At 35.8% G+C, this 19,675-nt stretch overlaps 1 protein-coding gene across 1 annotated transcript in view; it reads left to right on the top strand.

Annotated features, from left to right (window-relative positions):
• The window catches only part of LOC137652680 (glutamate receptor 1-like), an 89,457-nt gene that overhangs the window by 33,107 nt on the left and 36,675 nt on the right, over positions 1-19,675 (top strand). The window contains exons 3-4 of the mRNA XM_068386084.1: positions 4,137-4,309; positions 5,114-5,266. Coding sequence (XP_068242185.1) covers positions 4,137-4,309; positions 5,114-5,266 — 326 coding nt within the window. The remainder of the gene's footprint in view (positions 1-4,136; positions 4,310-5,113; positions 5,267-19,675) is intronic.

Raw genomic sequence — 19,675 nt, 5'->3', positions numbered from 1 at the left:
ATAGCATGTAGCATGCTACAAGCAACAATGATGTTGCCTTGTCGCCGGCAACATGTCTCCTTGTTGAAAGCCGCATTCAACATATTTGTTGAAAGCTAGTCAAGTCGCATGCTACATGTTGCCTGTGTTGCCTCGGTGGAACCCCGCCTTTAGGTACATAGACTGTCGTGGGGGAAAAAAAATAAGAGGGACACTCAGTAGTGAGAACGCCTTTATTCACAGGCTTATTTTGCATATATATATATATATATATATATATATATATATATATATATATATATATATATATATATATATATATATATATATATATATATATATATATATATATATATATATATATATATTATGTACCATAATATTATATATTATATACTGTTCTTTGGGGGATCACTTGGTTGCTTCACTTTTTAATATACACGTGTAACACGTGATCATCTATAGCCAAAAAGCCTCAACCCATCTCTTTTTGTCACATGAAATTTCTCATGATTTATCTGAGTTTCTTTCACTTACACTTACTCATCTGAGTTTCTTTCATTTACTTTTTTCCTACTTGATCATCATCATCATAATCTCCTATTACACCTATTGATAATGAAACCTTATACCTACTGTACATCAGCCTTCGTTCTATTCGTAAGTTCTCCAAACAGTCTTAATGTCACTGCCATCTTCACATCACTGAACGCCGTCTGTAACATCCCTGTTAAACACTGCATCCCATTTTAATTCCAATTTATAATTTGATACTTTTGTAGAGGTTACAGTATGTAGTTTTTTTTTTTCATTTACTTTTTTTTTTTTACGTAGTCTACTCCTCCAATAGTTTTTTCTTTAGGTAAGAGGTTTTCTTTCCAATTCTAGATGCATTTTTTTTCCTCAAAGAAAATCAGTGGGTTGTTGGATTTTGTTTTTAAAAAGTGTGATCCATTTGAGTTTTGGTGGCTAGTGGAAGGGATGAGAGAGAGAGAGAGAGAGAGAGAGAGAGAGAGAGAGAGAGAGAGAGAGAGAGAGAGAGAGAGAGAGAGAGAGAGCTATTTCAGGATGTAAGTGAAGGTAATGCGTGACTTCACCTTGCGATTCCTCTTTGGGTGCTACTATAGTGTGAGGTCTACCGCCATATGTCGCCTACCCAGGTTGAGGGTGAGGTCTACCGCGTGACCAGCGTCCCACAGCTCCTAAATTAGTTTTTCCCTCGGCCTAAAAGAGATATCATCGATTGAGGGTACTAAAAATGTTGCTGAAGTAGTTTTATAGAAGAGTCATTCTGACAGAAGAAGCAGCCCTCGCCGTTTTAAGAGAGCACAATCTCTTGGATACAGTTCAAGAAGCAGATCTATTTGTGTCATTTTTAGAAGATGTACGAAGTGTGTATCGCTAGAATAAAAGTATGGAGATATATGATAACATGTTTGATGTACGAAGAGTGTATCGCTAGAATAAAAGTATGGAAATATATGATAACATGTTTGATGTACGAAGAGTGTATCGCTAGAATAAAAGTATGGAGATATATGATAACATGTTTGATGTACGAAGAGTGTATCGCTAGAATAAAAGTATGGAAATATATGATAACATGTTTGATGTACGAAGAGTGTATCGCTAGAATAAAAGTATGGAAATATATGATAAAATGTTTGCTGTACGAAGAGTGTATCGCTAGAATAAAAGTATGGAAATATATGATAACATGTTTGATGTACGAAGAGTGTATCGCTAGAATAAAAGTATGGAAATATATGATAAGATGTTTGATGTACGAAGAGTGTATCGCTAGAATAAAAGTACTTAAATATATGATAACATGTTTGATGTACGAAGAGTGTATCGCTAGAATAAAAGTATGGAAATATATGATAACATGTTTATTTTTACCTTTATTCCTTTATTTTAATGTAATTAGAAATCCAATGATCTATTCAAGTCATTTCTAAGATATGTTTAGATTAAGTGTTTATTGCTTAAACAAATGTATGAAATGTGTTTTATCTATGAGGGACGAATAATTCACCAGTAGACCTCACGCTATAGTAATAACGGGAGGTAGATCTCACGCTATAGTGTGGCAGACCTCACGCTATAGTAGCACCCCTCTTTGTTTAGAAATATCCTCACATCCGATTGTATCTACTGACAAATGGAGTGTATCGACTGAGAAGAAAAATTAAACTCCTTTTTCAAGTTGTGTATAAAGTATGAATGAATTCTTCAGAAGTTGTTCTTGACAGGACTCACGTGACAGGAGTTTTCTAACAACAAAGGAAGCTTCCTGGTGGCCTCTATATCGATATCACGAGTTTCATGCATTGTGCAGAAACAATTTCAGTTTCTCTAAGTCACGTGTTGCTTTATAAAGTAACTTGTAACGAGGAAGGCTCCTTTTAGGTAACACAATAAATTTGGATTTTTCCGATACCCAGTTGGGAGTGATTCGTGATTGATTGGAAAAGAAGAAGGTGACCGATTGTTTACGTCGAGTTCCATGTGGTGGCGAGCCTCATCACTATTTGGACGTGGGACACTTTCATCAAAATTTTGATGAATGGATTTGTTGCAATGGTGGTCAATAATACTAGAAATTTTTCAGTGTGTTTACCTAAGTGAACATTCTTCTTATTTTATTTATAAGTAAACAATATTTTAGTCGAAACTGGAATTGTTTTGTATTTTGTTTGTAGTTGATGGTTTGCTGTTACAAATGGACATATGTCACGAAAAGACGCAATTTTTTTTTAGGAATAAAGTTCAATTTAATTAAAATGACAAAAATCGAGCCATCATCAAGTAAGAAATGGAAAAGAAAAATAATCGAGTTGCACATTTTAAGCAGTTCATTCTGCAAATATGCTCAACATACCAGTATCTGCATAAAAACGAAAATTGTCTTGCAGATGTACTCGAGTCTTTTACAGTCGTTGTAATTATTTGGAAATGATTCATCAAATTTCTTATGCAAACTGTCTTATAAGATGCTATACCAATACTACTAACCATATCAGCTTCAGCGTTTAGGTACTCAAGAAATATTCAGGATAATATTATTGTTTTATTCAATTGTTTGGGCATGGTCTTTGCACTCCCCAATAGAGATTACTTCACCAAACTTTTAACTGGGCTGCACAAGGCACTAGGAATCTTGGAAGAACCAGGCCTATATGGATGAGTACTATGAAGCGTGAAGTAGATGATAAATGGAGAAGTATTGATTTAAAAGCTTTAGATAGAGACGGCTGATAAAATCTAACCGAAACCCTTTGTGTCAATAGGCGTGGGAGATGATGATGATTCAATTGTAATTTAAATTGCATAGCAAAATTGCTGTTGGCCAAATGTAATTAATTTTATCTGCTTTTATTCACACATTCTTTCTTTATATTTATTGCGTGAATAATGCTTAATATCATTGTCCTAGGAGTTAATAATCAAGAATTGTGTAATGAATGAGATACGTAAAACAGCTCGATAACCTCCACATGAATATTCAATGATAAACATTTTTCACAACATTCATTTTTACAACATTTTGATTGGAATTGCATTCTTGAAGCCGATGATTTATTCTTAGGTTTATTAGTGTGCTGCAAGCATTAGGAATGTTCTAGAATTAAGCAAAGAAAAAGATAAATGAATTTGTATTTTCCGTGATGGTACCTATTGCCTGTTCAGTGTCATAGATATCATCTATAATTACTCTATGTATAATTGATGCAGATATAATTACAGTAAATAGATTCTTTAGTTCGAAAGCTATGAATATTATTTGTTTTTGTTTTTTTGGTAAAGACGTGGTCATATGATTATTATTTAGTATAAAATTGTCCTGTCTTTCTTCATACTTTTGCTTATATTCAGAAAGAAACATACACACATATATAAGCTACGTATATAATATATCTTATGCAGTGTATAAATATATATATATATATATATATATATATATTTATATATGTGTGTATATATATGTGTGCATATGTATGTATGTATATATATATATATATATATATATATATATATATATATATATATAGATAGATAGACTGTTATACATGCAAATATTTATATGTACAGCTGCCCAGCTTCGTAACTCTTACATCCTAGTGAACTGCAGTATTTTGACCTTTAACCCTCAGAAATATTAACCCCGCGGTGCATCATAGGAAGCAGGCTCCTCCAGAGGCTTTGGAAGGTAGACGTGAAGGTCAACGCCTTCAATTACGGTTCCGGACGTCAAAATTACGACATCAGTCATCACAAAAACGTCGTAACTGTTTATAACAATTTGACGCGTCGCTTGCTAACCAAGGTGAGTGTCTGCCTGTGATTGTTCATCAGTATTTTATTTATTAATGATTTTATTAGTTAAACTATAGTTCTTAAATTAGCTGTTTAGTTTGTGTTGATCCTCCCTTTACTTACACGTTGTTGTTATTCTGTAGTTACCCTGGTACAGTTGGACACAGGAGTCCTGTGTATACCTACACCTCTCCGAGGAAGTGCACCTTGTGACACCCTTACTTCGCTTTAAGTGACTATACAGAAGCTGTAAGGAGATATATTAGGGGTGGTAGCCGGGGCAAAACACAGGACTTCTCTGCGCTGTAAAGTTGTGGCTGGGTGCACTTCTTCAGAGCAAGGTGTAGCATGAAATCCTGTGTCCAACTGTACATTTAAATCCTAAATAACCTTTTTTTTTATTTTATTTTTATTTTTTTTTTGCCAAAATTCAATTGTCATATTACATATCGAATTAGATTTACAGAATATAATTGATAAACTCGTGTATAGTGTCAATTGTTTACAAATCTGGTCCTAGAGCATAAATATGGGCTTATTCCAGTGTGAATGCATTTGTTGCTTTTTTTTGTTTTTTCATTAAAATATTCAAAATATGTGTAAGCAATACGATCCAGGATATATGCATGCAATAGTCAAAAGTAAGATTTTGATCAACAAATGACATGGTTATGTCTATCTAAATTTAAACCGAGAGTTTTCTTGTAATGCACAAACTAGTTTTATGCGGTTGGCGTTCTTTCAGCATTTCTGCTTAGCTGTTAACAATTTGTGCAATTGTACCCCACAAGCCTCTAATGTCCTTTTCGTACAGGCGAACTCAATGGGCGACCTCCTGGCGGCTAGCTGGCTCTTGGTAACCCCATCGAAGGAGGGCGAGGAGGAATTGATACGCCGGATGGAGACATACGATGCTTTTATCGATTCCAGTATTCTCGTCGCTGCTTTTACTCATTGTGAAGTTAAAGTAAGTTTCATTATTGGCTTGAAACACTTATTGAAAAGGTTTTACACGTATAATGATAATGATGATATCTATTATGTTAAACAGTACTGGCAGAGGCAAGGGACAGTTACAATGCCTAAACAAGAATACAGGATAGCGCCCCAGAGAATGATAATATATACATATGATCAGCGTCCAAGCCCCCTCTCTATACAAGTTAGGACCAGGGAGGATCAGGGAATGGCTGCTGATGATTCAAGTAGGTAGACCTATAGGCTCCCCCAAACGCCCCAACCTTAGCTCACAAGGATTGTGAGGTTGTAAGCCACAACCCTAGCTGGTAAAGCAGAATGCTATAACCCCGAGGGCTCCAACAAGGAAAATAGTCAATTGAAACAAAGAAAAGTAATTAACAATTAAAATAAAATATTTTAAGAACAGTAACAACATTGTAATAAATATTTCATATATAAACTATAAAAACTTTAAAAAAACGAGAGAAAGAGAAATGAGATAGAAGCGTGTGCACGAGTGTACCCTCAAGCAAGAGAACTCTCCCCCAAGACTGAAAAATCATGATACAGAGGCTATGGCACTATCCAAGACCAGAGAACAATAGTTTGATTTTGGACTGTCCTTCTCCTAGAAAAGCTGATTACCATAGCTTAAGAGTCTCTTCTACCCTTACCAAGAGAAAAGTAGCCACTGGACGACTAGGGTGCAGTAGTTTACCCCTTGAACAAAGAAGAATTGTTTGTTAATCACAGTGTTGTCAAGTGTATGAGGACAGAGGAGAATATGGAAATAATAGGCAAGACTATTCGGTGTATGTGTGGGTAAAAGAAAAATGAGCTGTCACCAGAGAGAGGGATACAATGTAATACTGTCTGTCCAGTCAAAGGAATCAATAACTCTAGTGGTAGTATCTCAACGGGTGGCTGTACCCCTGGCCAACTTACTTTTGAGTCGTTGAGCTGGTAAACATGTGATCAAAAGCATTTCTATTTGTTTTACGAAATGCCATTAAATAAGTAATAACAGTTTTCTATACAGCACCTCATTTTGATCACATGTTTTCAAACTTAGCCACTTTGTTTTACGGGCATCGTTGGCAGCATTTTTCTCGTCAGCTAATCACAGAGTTACCTGCTACAATGTACAGCTGACAGACGTTTCCTTACCTTCCCCTGAAGTGTACAGCGTACTGGAATCAATGAAGCTAACTTTACTGTACACTCAGCAGCGAGTCACACAAGAGTTTTAATTTTTTTTTTTTTTTTTTTTTTTTTTTTGTTAATGCAGATTGAAGAGACAGCATGACACCATTATTCGTTTATTCGCCATTTTCAGTCATGACCTTGATATTGGTCTTCTTTTAGTTGATTTTATGAAGGATAATTGCAACGTTCTTCATATTGAGCTCAAATTCTATAGTCATGTAATCATTGTTTATGCAACATTCGTGAAATTAAACGAAATCCCTCTATCGTACAATCTCAGTGAAAGCTTACACGCATTACCATCAACATGATTCCATGAGATTAACACTTACTGAATATTGTATAGCAGTGTTCCCGACCCGTAAAAAATGACGGCTGAATATTTAAATAGTTATAAACACACACGCACAGATTCAACCCTCCCCACACCTCTCCCTCTTCCAACTACAACCCGGCAATTTGTGTGAGATTGTTTCTGAGTTTATCTCCCGGACTATCCCCTCTCCCCTGGGTATGACTACTTTCTCCCCCCCCCCTACCCGAGGGACGTGGAGAAACCGAGTAGTCATACGTCTGGTAACGCCACTGAGCGTGACATGACATATATATATATATATATATATATATATATATATATATATATATATATATATATATATATATATATATATATATATATATATATATGTGTGTGTGTGTGTGTGTGTGTGTGTAATAATAAAAATAATAATAATAATAATAATGATAATAATAATGTGTATATGCATACTTTATGTAGCTATAAAGACACGTGGCTCTTTATTATTTATAGGAGATGTAATGATGTTTCTTATTATTATTATTATTATTATTATTATTATTATTATTAGCTAAGCTAAAACCCTAGTTGGAAAATCAGGATGCTATAAGCCCAAGGGCTCCAATAGGGAAAAATATATCAGTTATGAAAGATATTAATCGACATTGTGATGATATTTTGACGATGTCTGTAATTTATCAAGAGATATCTGCTATTTGTTTCCTTTTTTTATTTGTTCACATAAAAAACATAATGGGATTAATATTCCAGTGACCTCATGTTGACTAATCCCAGTTATTATTATTATTATTATTAGCTAAGCTACAACTAGTTGTAAAAGCAAGATGTTATACGCCTAAGGGATCCAACAGAGAAAAATAACCCAGTGAGTAAAGGAAATAAGGAAATGAATAAACGACATGAAAAATAATGAACAATTAAAATAAAATATTTGAAGAACAGCAACAACATCAAAATAGATATTTCATATATAAACTATAAAAATACTTTTGTCAGCTTGTTCAACATGAAAACATTTGCTGCAAGTTTGAACGATTAAAGTTCTACCGATTCAACTACCCGATTAGGATGATCATTCCACAACTTGGTCACAGTTGGAGTAAAACTTACAGAATACTGTGTAGTATTGAGCCTCATGATGGAGAAGGGCTGACTATTAGAACTAACGGCATGCCTAGCATTACGAACAGGATAGAACTATCCGGGAAGATCTGAATGTAAAGGATGGTGAAAATAATGAAAAATCTTATGCAACATGCATAATGAACTAATTGAACGACGGTGCCAGAGATTAATATTTAGATCAGGAATAAGAAATTTGATAGACCGTAAGTTCCTGTCTAACAAATGAAGATGAAAATCAGCACATGAAGACCAGACAAGAGAACACTACTCGAAACAAGATAGAATGAAAGCATTAAAACACTTCTTTAGAATAGATTGATCACTGAAAATCTTGAAAGACTTTCTCAATACGCCAAATTTTTTGTGCAATTGAAGAAGACAGACCTAACGTGTTTCTCAAGACACAGACCTAATGTGTTTCTCAAAAGTAAATTTGCTGTCGAGAATCACACCTAAATCGTCACAAGATTTGTGGCAATTAAATAATCAAGGATGGGAGCAGGAAATTAGACGAATTTTACATCGTAAAGAGGATTTATTGTCTAAGTTAATTCTCACAGAAACACGAGCATAAATCTTCAAATTGAATGAAGGAATCTCTTTAATGACATAGTCAATAGAACTCTAAATCTCTCTAATTACATGATAGATGAAATATAAGACTCTCCCTCGCTCTTAAATTACCGGAACATTTTACGGTAAAAATGCATATAAATGGTGGATAACAATGAATCACTTGTAAATTACAGATACACTCGGGGAGAACGGACATGGAGGGGAAACGGTCAAAATACCTTACACAGAGTTATTTTATTGGGCGTCTTGTTGCGTATCGACGCCATCCATGGCTGAGATAAGCCTGCCATGACTGATGGTTGCCCACTCACAACTTGAGCTTGACCTGAACTCGAACTAACTACTCTTGGCTTCCCAGCTCTTCTTATTTCGCACACATTGCTGGGGGTGTATGAGAGCTTGTCTTACTCTGGGTAGCGGTGGTAAGTGATGCAACCCCATCCAGCCGATTCTTGTCTCCTTTACGTCCCCTCTCCCCGGTGTACCTGTCGACATGAAAGCAGATTCAGTACCCATGTGCTTGGGTCAGCAAAGACAGAATTTAGTTTAAACTGCTTCACACACACTACCCAGGTACATGGAGATGAGGTCACAGGTCGGCAACGGCCGCTCTACTTACTACGCACGCAACTAGCACAGTCAACGGCTGTCAAGAATTTTTCTAAACTCTAATGAATGATTTACTTCAAACCCCATAACTTGTGACAAGATTTTAAAAGTCATACAAAGTTAAAGAAACATTATCAATGATCAGATCCAGATATTGAGGAGCCACTGTCCTTGACCTTCTTACAATCATACTTTGAGTATTGTTAGTATTCAGCTTTATGCCCCATAATTTGCACCATGCACTAATTTTAGCTAGATCTCTACTAAGGGATTCAGCAACCCCAGATCTACATTCAGGAGACAGAATTGATTCAAAGAGTGTAGCATCATCTGCATATGAACAAGCTTATTTTCTAGGCCAAACCACATGTCATGTGTATATAGCATGGAAAGTAATGGGCCAAGAACACTATCCTGAGGAACACCAGATATCACATTCCTATACTCACTACGGTGTTCATCAACAACAACTCTATGAGATCTATTACCTAAAAATTCAACAATGATGCTAAGAAACGACCCACCCACTCCCAACTGTTTGAGTTTGAAAACAAGGGCCTCATGATTAAGATGGTCAAAGGAAGCACTAGAATTAAGGTTAATCATACGAACTCCCTGACTTCAATCAAGGGATTTCTGTACAGCATTGGAGATTGTAAGAAGGGCATCACATGCTCCAAGGGCTTTACGAAAGCCAAATTTGTAACTAGGGAACAGATGATAAATTTCAGCAAACCTATTAAGATGTTTCGCCAAAAGACGTTCAAAAACTTTAGATCTTATAGGAGTTATGAAAATTGGGTGGTAATCAGTTGGACTTGAGCTACCACAAACACATTTACATAATGGAATAACAATACCAATTCTTCAACAAGTGCTAAAAGCTCCACTTCTTGCTAATTTGCGCAAAATAACAGACTAAAAAATCTGCAGTCTTAATAAGAAACAGGAAAAATAACATCCACCAAGAGAGCTTTAAGTTCACGTGACCGAAAAGCTAATCTAGTCAGTTTACCTTCAGGAAAACGTGAATGAGGCAGTTCTAGTATCTCATTACTCTGCTTACTGTCAAACACATCAACCAAAAATGATGCATTTTACTTTGGACAATGAGTGACAGAGCCATCTGGTTTAAGTAAAGGAGGAACTGTTGTATATACACCAAAGAGTGCAGATTTAAGGTTAGTCCACCACTTATGTCCCTGAGTTGTACCAGAAAGGGTTTCTTTTATGGTGAAATTGTATTCTTTTTCAGTTGAAGCATAAACTCACTAAGCAAAGGCTCTAAGCTGAGGATAGTTATTCCAAGTCAAATCTGATCTGTTACCCTTCCAAAGATGATAGGCCTACTGCTTCTCCAAATAAGCACGTCTACCACAGGTTAGTGTTCTTGGCCTATTACTTTTCATACTATATACAGATGAAATGTAGTTTGGCCTAAAAAAACAAGCTTGTTGCGTATGCAGATGATGCTACTCTCTCTGCATCAATTCCATCTCCTGAATGTAGATCAATGGTTGCTGAATCCCTTCATAGAGATCTAGCTAAAATTAGTGCATGGTGCAAATTATGTGGTACGAAGTTGAATCCTAACAAAACTCAAAGTATGATTGTAAGTAGGTCACGGACAGTGGCTCCTCAACATCCGAATCTCAGCATTGATAATGTTTCTTTAACTTTGTATGACTCTGCTAAAATTTTAGGTGTGATTCTTGACTGCAAATTTACTTTTGAGAAACATATTAGGTCTGTGTCTTCTTCAGTTGTGCAAATAATTTGCTTATTGAGAAAGTCTTTTAAGATTTTTGGTGATCAATCTATTCTTAAGAAGTGTTTCAATTCTTTCATTCTATCTTGTTTCGAGTTTTGTTCTCCCATCTGGTCTTCAGCTGCTGATTCTCATCTTAATTTCTTGGACAGAAACTTACTGTCTATTAAATTTCTAATTCTGATCTAGATACTAATCTTTGGCACCGTCGTTCAATAGTTCATAATGCATGTTGCATAAGATTTTTCATAATTCTGACCATCCTTTACATTCAGATCTTCCTGGACAGTTCCATCCTGTTCGTAATACTAGGCATGCAGTCAATTCTAATAGTCAGGCCTTCTCCATCATGAGGTTTGATACTACACATTATTTATTCTAGAAGTTTTATTCCAGCTGTGATCAAGTTGTGGAATGATCTTCCTAATCGGGTAGTTGAATCAGTAGAACTTTCAAAGTTCAAATTTGCAGCAAATGTTTTTTTTTTTTTTGTTAAACAGGCTGACATACGTCTTTTTATAGTTTGTACATGACATATCTGTTTTGATGTTGTTACTGTTTTTAGAATAATTTATTGTTAATTTCTCTCATCGTTTATTTGTTTTCTTTCCTCACTGATCTCTTTTTCCCTATTGGAGCCGGGCTTATATCATTTTGCTTTTCCAACTAGGGTTGTAGCTTGGCTAGTGATGATAATAATAATAATACAATCATCATTGATCCGTGGTTTGTCCTTCACGCGGTACCTTAGCACACACGAAGGGATGCTCCTTCCCAATTATGTTGACCAGACTCTCATTCAAAGGGACAGCAGGATCCACACTATTATACAATTGTGACCAATTCAAGGACAAGTCATGGGACGGATTTGCAACGCCATTGAAAGTATCTTATGAATAAGTAAATAATAATAGCTTTGGTTGTAATCTTGCTGTAATTTGTAATCATGTTGACGCCTTTGTGAAGGATTCTCTAATAATTAAAGGTTGAAAAGACGAAATCAGAATAGGGAATACTTTATTTTCAAAATATAGCCTTGGAAGAAAAAAGAAGAGCCGTGGAGGTTTTGTTTTGTAAAATATGATCATAGATATGAAAAATGAATGGATGATAACATATTACTCTGTTACATAAATCTGTTAAATGGGGTAATGCTCTCTCTCTCCCTCTCTCTCTCTCTCTCTCTCTCTCTCTCTCTCTCTCTCTCTCTCTCTCTCTCTCTCTCTCTCTCTCTCTCTCTCTGCACTGCTGTTTGTTATTATGATCTCAGACATAGACTGTGGTGTTGAAAACTCTGTAGTGCGAAGTTTCGCCGATGACACAAGAATAAGTAGAGAAATTACGTGTGATGAAGATAGGAACTCACTACAAAGAGGTTATGAATGGGCGGAGATAAATAGGATGCTATTTAGCTCCGATAAATTCGAATCAATGAATTATGGAAACAGAGAAGGAATGGTATATGCATACAAGGGACCTAATAACGAGACAATCACAAACAAGGAAGCAATTAAAGACCTTGGTGTAATGTTAAATAGGAATATGTTATGCAACGTCCAAATAGCAACACTGTTGGCTAAATGTAAAGCAAAAATGGGAATGTTATTCAGACACTTTAAAACAAGAAAAGCTGAACACATGATTATGCTTTACAAAACTTATGTACGTAGTACACTGGAGTACTGCAATGTGATATGGTACCCACACTACCAAAAGGATATTGCACACATAGAGAGTGTACAAAGGTCCTATACTGCTAGAATAGAAGAAGTTAAGGACCTTGACTACTGGGAAAGACTGCAAATTTTAAAATTATACAGTCTAGAAAGGAGAAGAGAACGCTACATGATAATACAAGCATGGAAGCAAATAGAAGGAATTACTGAAAACATCATGGAGCTAAAAATATCAGAAAGAGCAAGCCGAGGTAGATTAATAGTGCCAAAAAATATACCAGGAAAACTAAGGAAGGCACACTGGACATTAATCCACTACGCACCAGCATCGATAATGCAGCGACTATTTAATGTGCTGCCAGCTCATCTAAGAAACATATCAGGAGTGAGCGTAGATGTGTTTAAGAATAAGCTCGATAAATACCTAAGATGCATCCCAGACCATCCAAGACTGGAAGAAGCAAAATACACCGGAAGATGCATTAGCAACTCTCTGGTGGATATACGAGGTGCCTCACACTGAGGGACCTGGGGGAACCCAAACAAAAAATAAGGCAATAAGGTAAGGCTCTCTCTCTCTCATTTGAAATAACTTGTAAAGTAAGCGACGATGAGATTTTTAACAATGGTTATCAAAGTTGAATGTAGAACTCTGTGAATAAGATAACTACCATATATACATCCTTCTTTCTTTTCTGCCTTCAGCTTTTCCCATTTGTATATGGGGTCGCTGTTTGTAGTCAGCCTTCTTCATCTTCCCCTGTCCTGTACATCTTGATCTCTTAGACCATTTTCTTTCATTTCATTCAACAATTTATCTTTCCTTCTGAACTTTGGCCTTCCCATCCTTCTTCTGCCCTCCACATCCATGTTCATAACCCTTTTACATACGTGTTCATCTTCTCTCCTCATGACATGATCAAACCCTTTCAGTGTTATATCCTGGGTTTTCTTTAAAACCTCTAATACTTTTGAGTCCCCCTGATCAATTCATTCCGGATCTTATTTCCTTTTGACACCATACATCCTCCTCACCATTCTTATCTCGGCCACTTCCATTTTTCTTTCTTGCCCTTTCTTTATTGGCCAAGTCTCTGTCCCATATAGCATGGCTGGTCTAACAACACTTTTATAAAAATTTCCTTTAACCTTTGCATTGATCCTCCTATCGCAAAGCATCCACGTTGACTTTCTCTAATGCATACTGTACAGTACACGTATAACTATGAAAACCTGTTATTTGTCGATTTGCGTACAGAAGCGTATCCTATCAATTGGTAATATATGTCTTTTGTTATTTTTGTCATGTTAAATTGAACAGAAATAATTAGCATTTACCTACTAAATTTTAATCACAAAGAAATACAGTATATACTGAGGTGACCATGTTCAAAATAATAGACATTCACTTTTTTTTGTAGATGAACAATAAAACCGACTGTATGGTACCGTATAAAATCCAGCCCATGCGAATGCTTATTGATTTTTTTATATGGATTAGATCTGATAGTCAAGGAGGAAGCGAATTTAAGAAATCTGGTGATATAATCCATTTGTAAATAATTCCACACAAGCCCATCCATTCCTGACATATATCCCCCTACCTCAACCTCGTAAGGATGAAGACGGATGACCACTCCCGAAATCCTCTAATTCTACACACTCCCCTTTCTGTCCCAACTAACCCCCCCCCCATTTACTAGCAAGATATACTGTAAAGGTAATAGAAAGAGATTCATGGTTTCTGTTATCAGTGACATCAAGATATTTTTCTGGCAATTTGAATACTGCCGACTGCACTTAACTGATGAAATTGATGAGGCGCCCTCCAGGTATGAATAAGAGCCATTAAGCAATAGAGAGTAAATTGGAAAGTAATTATCTAGTTGATGAGCAATGTGGCTATTGTCGAAGGAATTAGTGCTATATTCAAAGAGAATAGATTATGTGTAACAGGCTTGGTTATTAAACACTTTTTAAGTGGTGTTAGGGACATTTTTATATAATGATCATTAGAGGGGTAACTTAGGTCAGAGAGATTCTCAAGGACAAAAAGCTATGTATCATTTTCACAAAGCTCCACAACAGTAATGAAAAAAATGAAAAGATTTGCATCAAAGACATACGCATCCGAATTTACTTCCAATCACCAGCTTTTGTGGCGGACTGTAGGCATTGTCAGTGATTCTTCACTGCAGTGTTCTTCCCTTATTTTCATTTGTTCCTTATTTTTATCTATTTCCGTGGGTCTCTATTTTCCTCGCCGTTCAACTTCTTTAGCTTTACCTTGTTTCGGTTTTCTCTTATTCAAGAACAAGAAATCCGTTGTTCCAGACTTTTGCCAGTTTGAAAGTGTGACTAATTGGTCTCTTGTAAACAAGAACAGTAATAATAACCAAGGTCCTAATATTTAAAGGACCTTGATAATAACAATCATTACGAATAATCTTTATGATTACCATGGTGATATATAAGACCAAAGGACCTCGGAATAAGAATAGAAACATAGGAAGGGAATGCCATGCGCTTCTGGTAACATTCAAAAGGCCTTTAGGTCAAAGAAATTATCCAAATGAAAAACGTAAAATACAAGAGCATTCGTAGACTGTAAACCTCCTCTAACAGAGAGCAATAAACGCGCACACAAACTAAGTTGGTACAGGTTAGCCTTTTCCAGTTCCGTAATGTTCCCAAAATCTAAATTCTTGTTGCCAGTCGCATCGCCTCCCCTTTTTCAAATTTTCGCAGGAATTTAAACTTACTATCCTGCATACTTTCATAAACAACATAGCAAATGAATGAACTTCACAATAACAAACTCTGCATGTGAGTCAATATTGTATCAACGATGTTGAGGTCACTTTTCTTCTGCTGTGGTCAAGCAATCTTCAAACTATTTCAAAGAGTATAGCATTAGTGATTTACGTCTTACATTGTCAGAACATTCTTCTTCCGATTGATTTATTTAACAGTATACAGAGTAATTATAAACTCGATCTTTCTCATTTATGTATTCCTGAAGCTAAAGAAACTAGTTTAACTTGACAGTCCTGTGAAAATAAGACATCTTTTACTGGACCTTGCTGGAGGTGTAGACCTATAGATGTCAATTTTCCTTTGAGGGGCTATAAGTCCCTAGTGTTGTTTTTGGCGTGTAACACTATCATTTTTTTGCTTACTCCTCCGTTATTCGTGAACCAATCGTCATGAAACTTGGCAGGTATATTCTATGGGTCAGTGTCTGTCGATCCTCTGAGCGTTTTCCATGATTGTATCGCACTAATTAGTAATTAATCAAATTACGAAAAACAATGACGTTCCGATAACTCTAGTAATTAGAGTCGGATCAGCGTGAAATTCAGCATGTAGACTAGAAAAGAGTACTTACTGATCAATGAGCAGAAAGTTGTGTTAGACCACTAATTATTCATTTATTAAGTAATTAATAATTTTCGAGGTACTAATTTCAAAAGCTTATATTCCTTTAATACTCGGGCGATCTGTCTAAAACTTAGTATGTGTATACTAGGATACTCGCATCGACTCTAAACCTGACTTTTATTTGATTAGTAATTAATTAAAAAACAATCAACTCTCAAAGTTCACAGAAAATGGCTGTGTTTGGTGTCAAGCAAAACAGGAGGGACAGGAGATTACAATGGCGCCCTTGATTGAATGATTCTGATCTTTATTGATTAGTAATTAACGATTAATTAAAGAAAACAATGGGTTTTCGAAATTAACTGAAACAATTCGTGTTTGGTGTCTAATAGAAGGGAACAGTCAGGAGAACACAACGGTGCAGTAGACAGAATGATTCTCATCGTCATTGGTTAGTAACTAACTATTTATTGATGAGAACAGTGGCCACTTTTCCTTTTGGTAACGGTAGAAGAAACTTTTTAGCTATGGTAAGCAGCTCTTCTAGGAGGACACTCCAAAATCAAACCATTGTTCTCTAGTCTTGTCTTGTGCCATAGCCTCTGTACCATGGTCTTCCACTGTCTTGGGTTAGAGTTCTCTTGCTTGAGGATACACTCGGGCACACTATTCTATCTAATTTCTCTTCTTGTTTTGTTAAATTTTTTATAGTTTATATAGGAAATATTTAATTCAATGTTGTTACTGTTCTTGAAATATTTTATTTTTCCTCGTTTGCTTTCCTCACTGGTCTATTTTTCCTGTTGGAGCCCCTGGGCTTCTAGCATCCTGCTTTTCCAACTAGGTTTATAGATTAGCAAATAATGATAATAATAATAATGATAATAATAATAATAATAATGATGATGATGATAATCACATTAATAATAATAATAATAATAATAATAATAATAATAATAATTTCAAAGTTGAGGGAAAGTCGTCATGTTTGGTGTTAAAAGGAAGGCGGCCGATAGGAGAGCAGGAATATACAACTAATTGAACAGTTACTGCTGTCTTTAAAGATTAATTAACCACGAAAGTTACTGAATATTCACTGCCATTGCTGAAGTTATTAAGGAATTCATTAACTGGAATCAATACACTCGGATACCCTGTGAGGCAGGACGATTCCAATCATGTCCAGCGTGTAGTAGTTCATTCGAACTTGCTTATAGAGACCGCTGATTTCTTGGTTCTAAATTCTGTTATTTTCCGCAAGTTAGCAAGAGGAAGTTATGAAAAGATTATCACACTAACAGAAATAATCTTAATTTTTATATCAAATAAATTCATTTCTTAATTCTGATTAATTATTAAAAGACAGGATTCTTTGCAAAGGATTTAATTAACTAAGTTTATTATAGTATATTTACATTGGTGATTGTATTGTTTTAGAATTTATTTAATTAATGGAAAAAGTTTTTAAAAAACAAAGGTTCAGTTAGCAAACGTGCTTATGGTGACTCTTCGTCAGATGAACTTAGTTCTATCACAAAAGATTCAATGAATTAGTTAATACAGAAGTCATTTTTCATGTCTTCCTTTATAATGTTATCAGTATGCTTAATAACCTCGACCCAATTTTCCTTGCAAATTTGAAACTAGTGGTTTTTGATATGCTGGTTGCGTCTGTGACACGTTTGATTGCTTGGTCAATTACAAATTTATCAGTTTCATTATCCTTTTCCCATTTAATAAAAAAGAAACTGATAGATATTGTATGTCATTTTTATTTCTTCTGGGCGGAAAACCTAACGCGGGGAACTCTCCATGGTATTTACGGAAGGCTATTGTGCGAGACACTGAATGCCGAAGCTAATCTTTAAGCATTTAATAGGATTTGACCAAAGATCTCGGTGAACTGACCCAGTGAAGATATGGCAACGTGTATGCCATATCTCCTGGTTTGTCATTTTCCTTCCCTTCTCTTAGTGAAGCGAAGTCATCGGGATTAAGGAGAATCGGCATCGCCGCAAATGAGGTTGAAATTCGCTTGTAAAATGGTAATAATAATAATAGTTATAATGGTGAGAGGAATTGATAACTGGTTATTCTATGGCAACATAACACCAATGGCCATTGATGTCATATGGCATACATTTTTATATGTGTACTAACATGTATACTAGGGATAGAAACAAAGTAGTAAGTTACTGGTATTTAATGATTATAGAGCAAAGAACAACAATGAATTTGACAAATTTTAACATTTTATTAAGAAATTATTAATTCTTATACGGACTCTCTCTCTCTCTCTCTCTCTCTCTCTCTCTCTCTCTCTCTCTCTCTCTCTCTCTCTCTCTCTCTCTCCACATTTTAGGGGTTCTTCCAGGGCATAGTTTATTCTATATTGTTGACCTAGGTCTTTTAATCTCAACAACAAAATGCAAAGCGAGGGAGACACGTTGCCCAATTTGCATCCCGTCACAGTCTCTCTCTCTCTCTCTCTCTCTCTCTCTCTCTCTCTCTCTCTCTCTCTCTCTCTCTCTCTCTCTCCACATTTTAGGGGTTCTTCCAGGGCATAGTTTATTCTATATTGTTGACCTAGTTCTTTTAATCTCAACAACAAAATGCAAAGCGAGGGAGACACGTTGCCCAATTTGCATCCCGTCACAGTCTCTCTCTCTCTCTCTCTCTCTCTCTCTCTCTCTCTCTCTCTCTCTCTCTCTCTCTCTCTCTCTCCGTAATGTAAAAAGTTGAGCTTTTCGTGATGAAATGATATCGTAAGATCAGACACAGCCAATCCCTTTTCTTAGTCACTGGATGACATACTTAGATTATTGCTCCTTTCCTCGCCTATATTATGAGAACTTTCTTCATCAAATATTCTTTCCGTGACCCAATTGTTAAGGTGTGTTGGATTGTTCTGTGTTTTCACGATGATTAGTTTCCTGAGAAGGAGCTTTAGTATTTGAAGAATGGGAGTGCTTTCATAGTAATACTGGTAATTAGTTATGTTATTATACCAAGGACACTTTCGTCTCCACGAATACCACAAATTCTTTCTCGTAGGTAACGAACCTCTGTCCCTGTTTGTAGTGAGGTTTTGGGTTCATCGTATATGTTAATAACGAAATACATTCTCTTCGCTCACAATAAAATATGTCTCCTGGAGTAACGAAAATGACGACTCCAAGTGTGATGAGATTTGCTTTTAATTCCGGTAAAAATTCTAGGGCTTCGCAAAGACTGAAGCCTCTTCCTATTTATTGCCTTCTACGAATTTGAAGATTGTGTGAAGAGTATGTATTCACTCCCATCTTCGTTTATTTATTTGTTTTTTTGTTTGTGAGCAACTTTGCACAAAAACTACAGTACCGATTTTGACCAAACTTGGTACTCCTGTTGGGTATGACCCAAGGATAAATCTGTAACATTTTCGATAAAGTTCAAGAACGCAGCAGTACTTTGAAAATAATCGCAATGGTAAGTATATGGTAAATATTTTGTAGCTTACTTTTTTGTTAACAACATGACGCAAAAACAACTGAACCAGTTTCAACGAAACTTGATTGGCATGTGGAATATAACCCAAGGACAAATCCATTAGATTTAGAAGAAAATACATCGAAGTACAAGTACGCTGTGGAGTTGGAGCAAAATGTGACTTCTTGGCGTGACGAAGGCATGCTCTCTACTCAGTGCCACACTAATTAGTCCTGATCTTATTCCCAGGGATAATACTGTTTGCACTCACATTGAAATTCTGGATAG

The sequence above is a fragment of the Palaemon carinicauda genome, chromosome 14 (genome assembly GCF_036898095.1).
Source record: "Palaemon carinicauda isolate YSFRI2023 chromosome 14, ASM3689809v2, whole genome shotgun sequence".
NCBI classification, from domain to species: domain Eukaryota; kingdom Metazoa; phylum Arthropoda; class Malacostraca; order Decapoda; family Palaemonidae; genus Palaemon; species Palaemon carinicauda.
The sequence above is the reverse complement of the archived record's forward strand: the minus strand, read 5'-3'. Positions and strand labels throughout refer to the sequence as shown.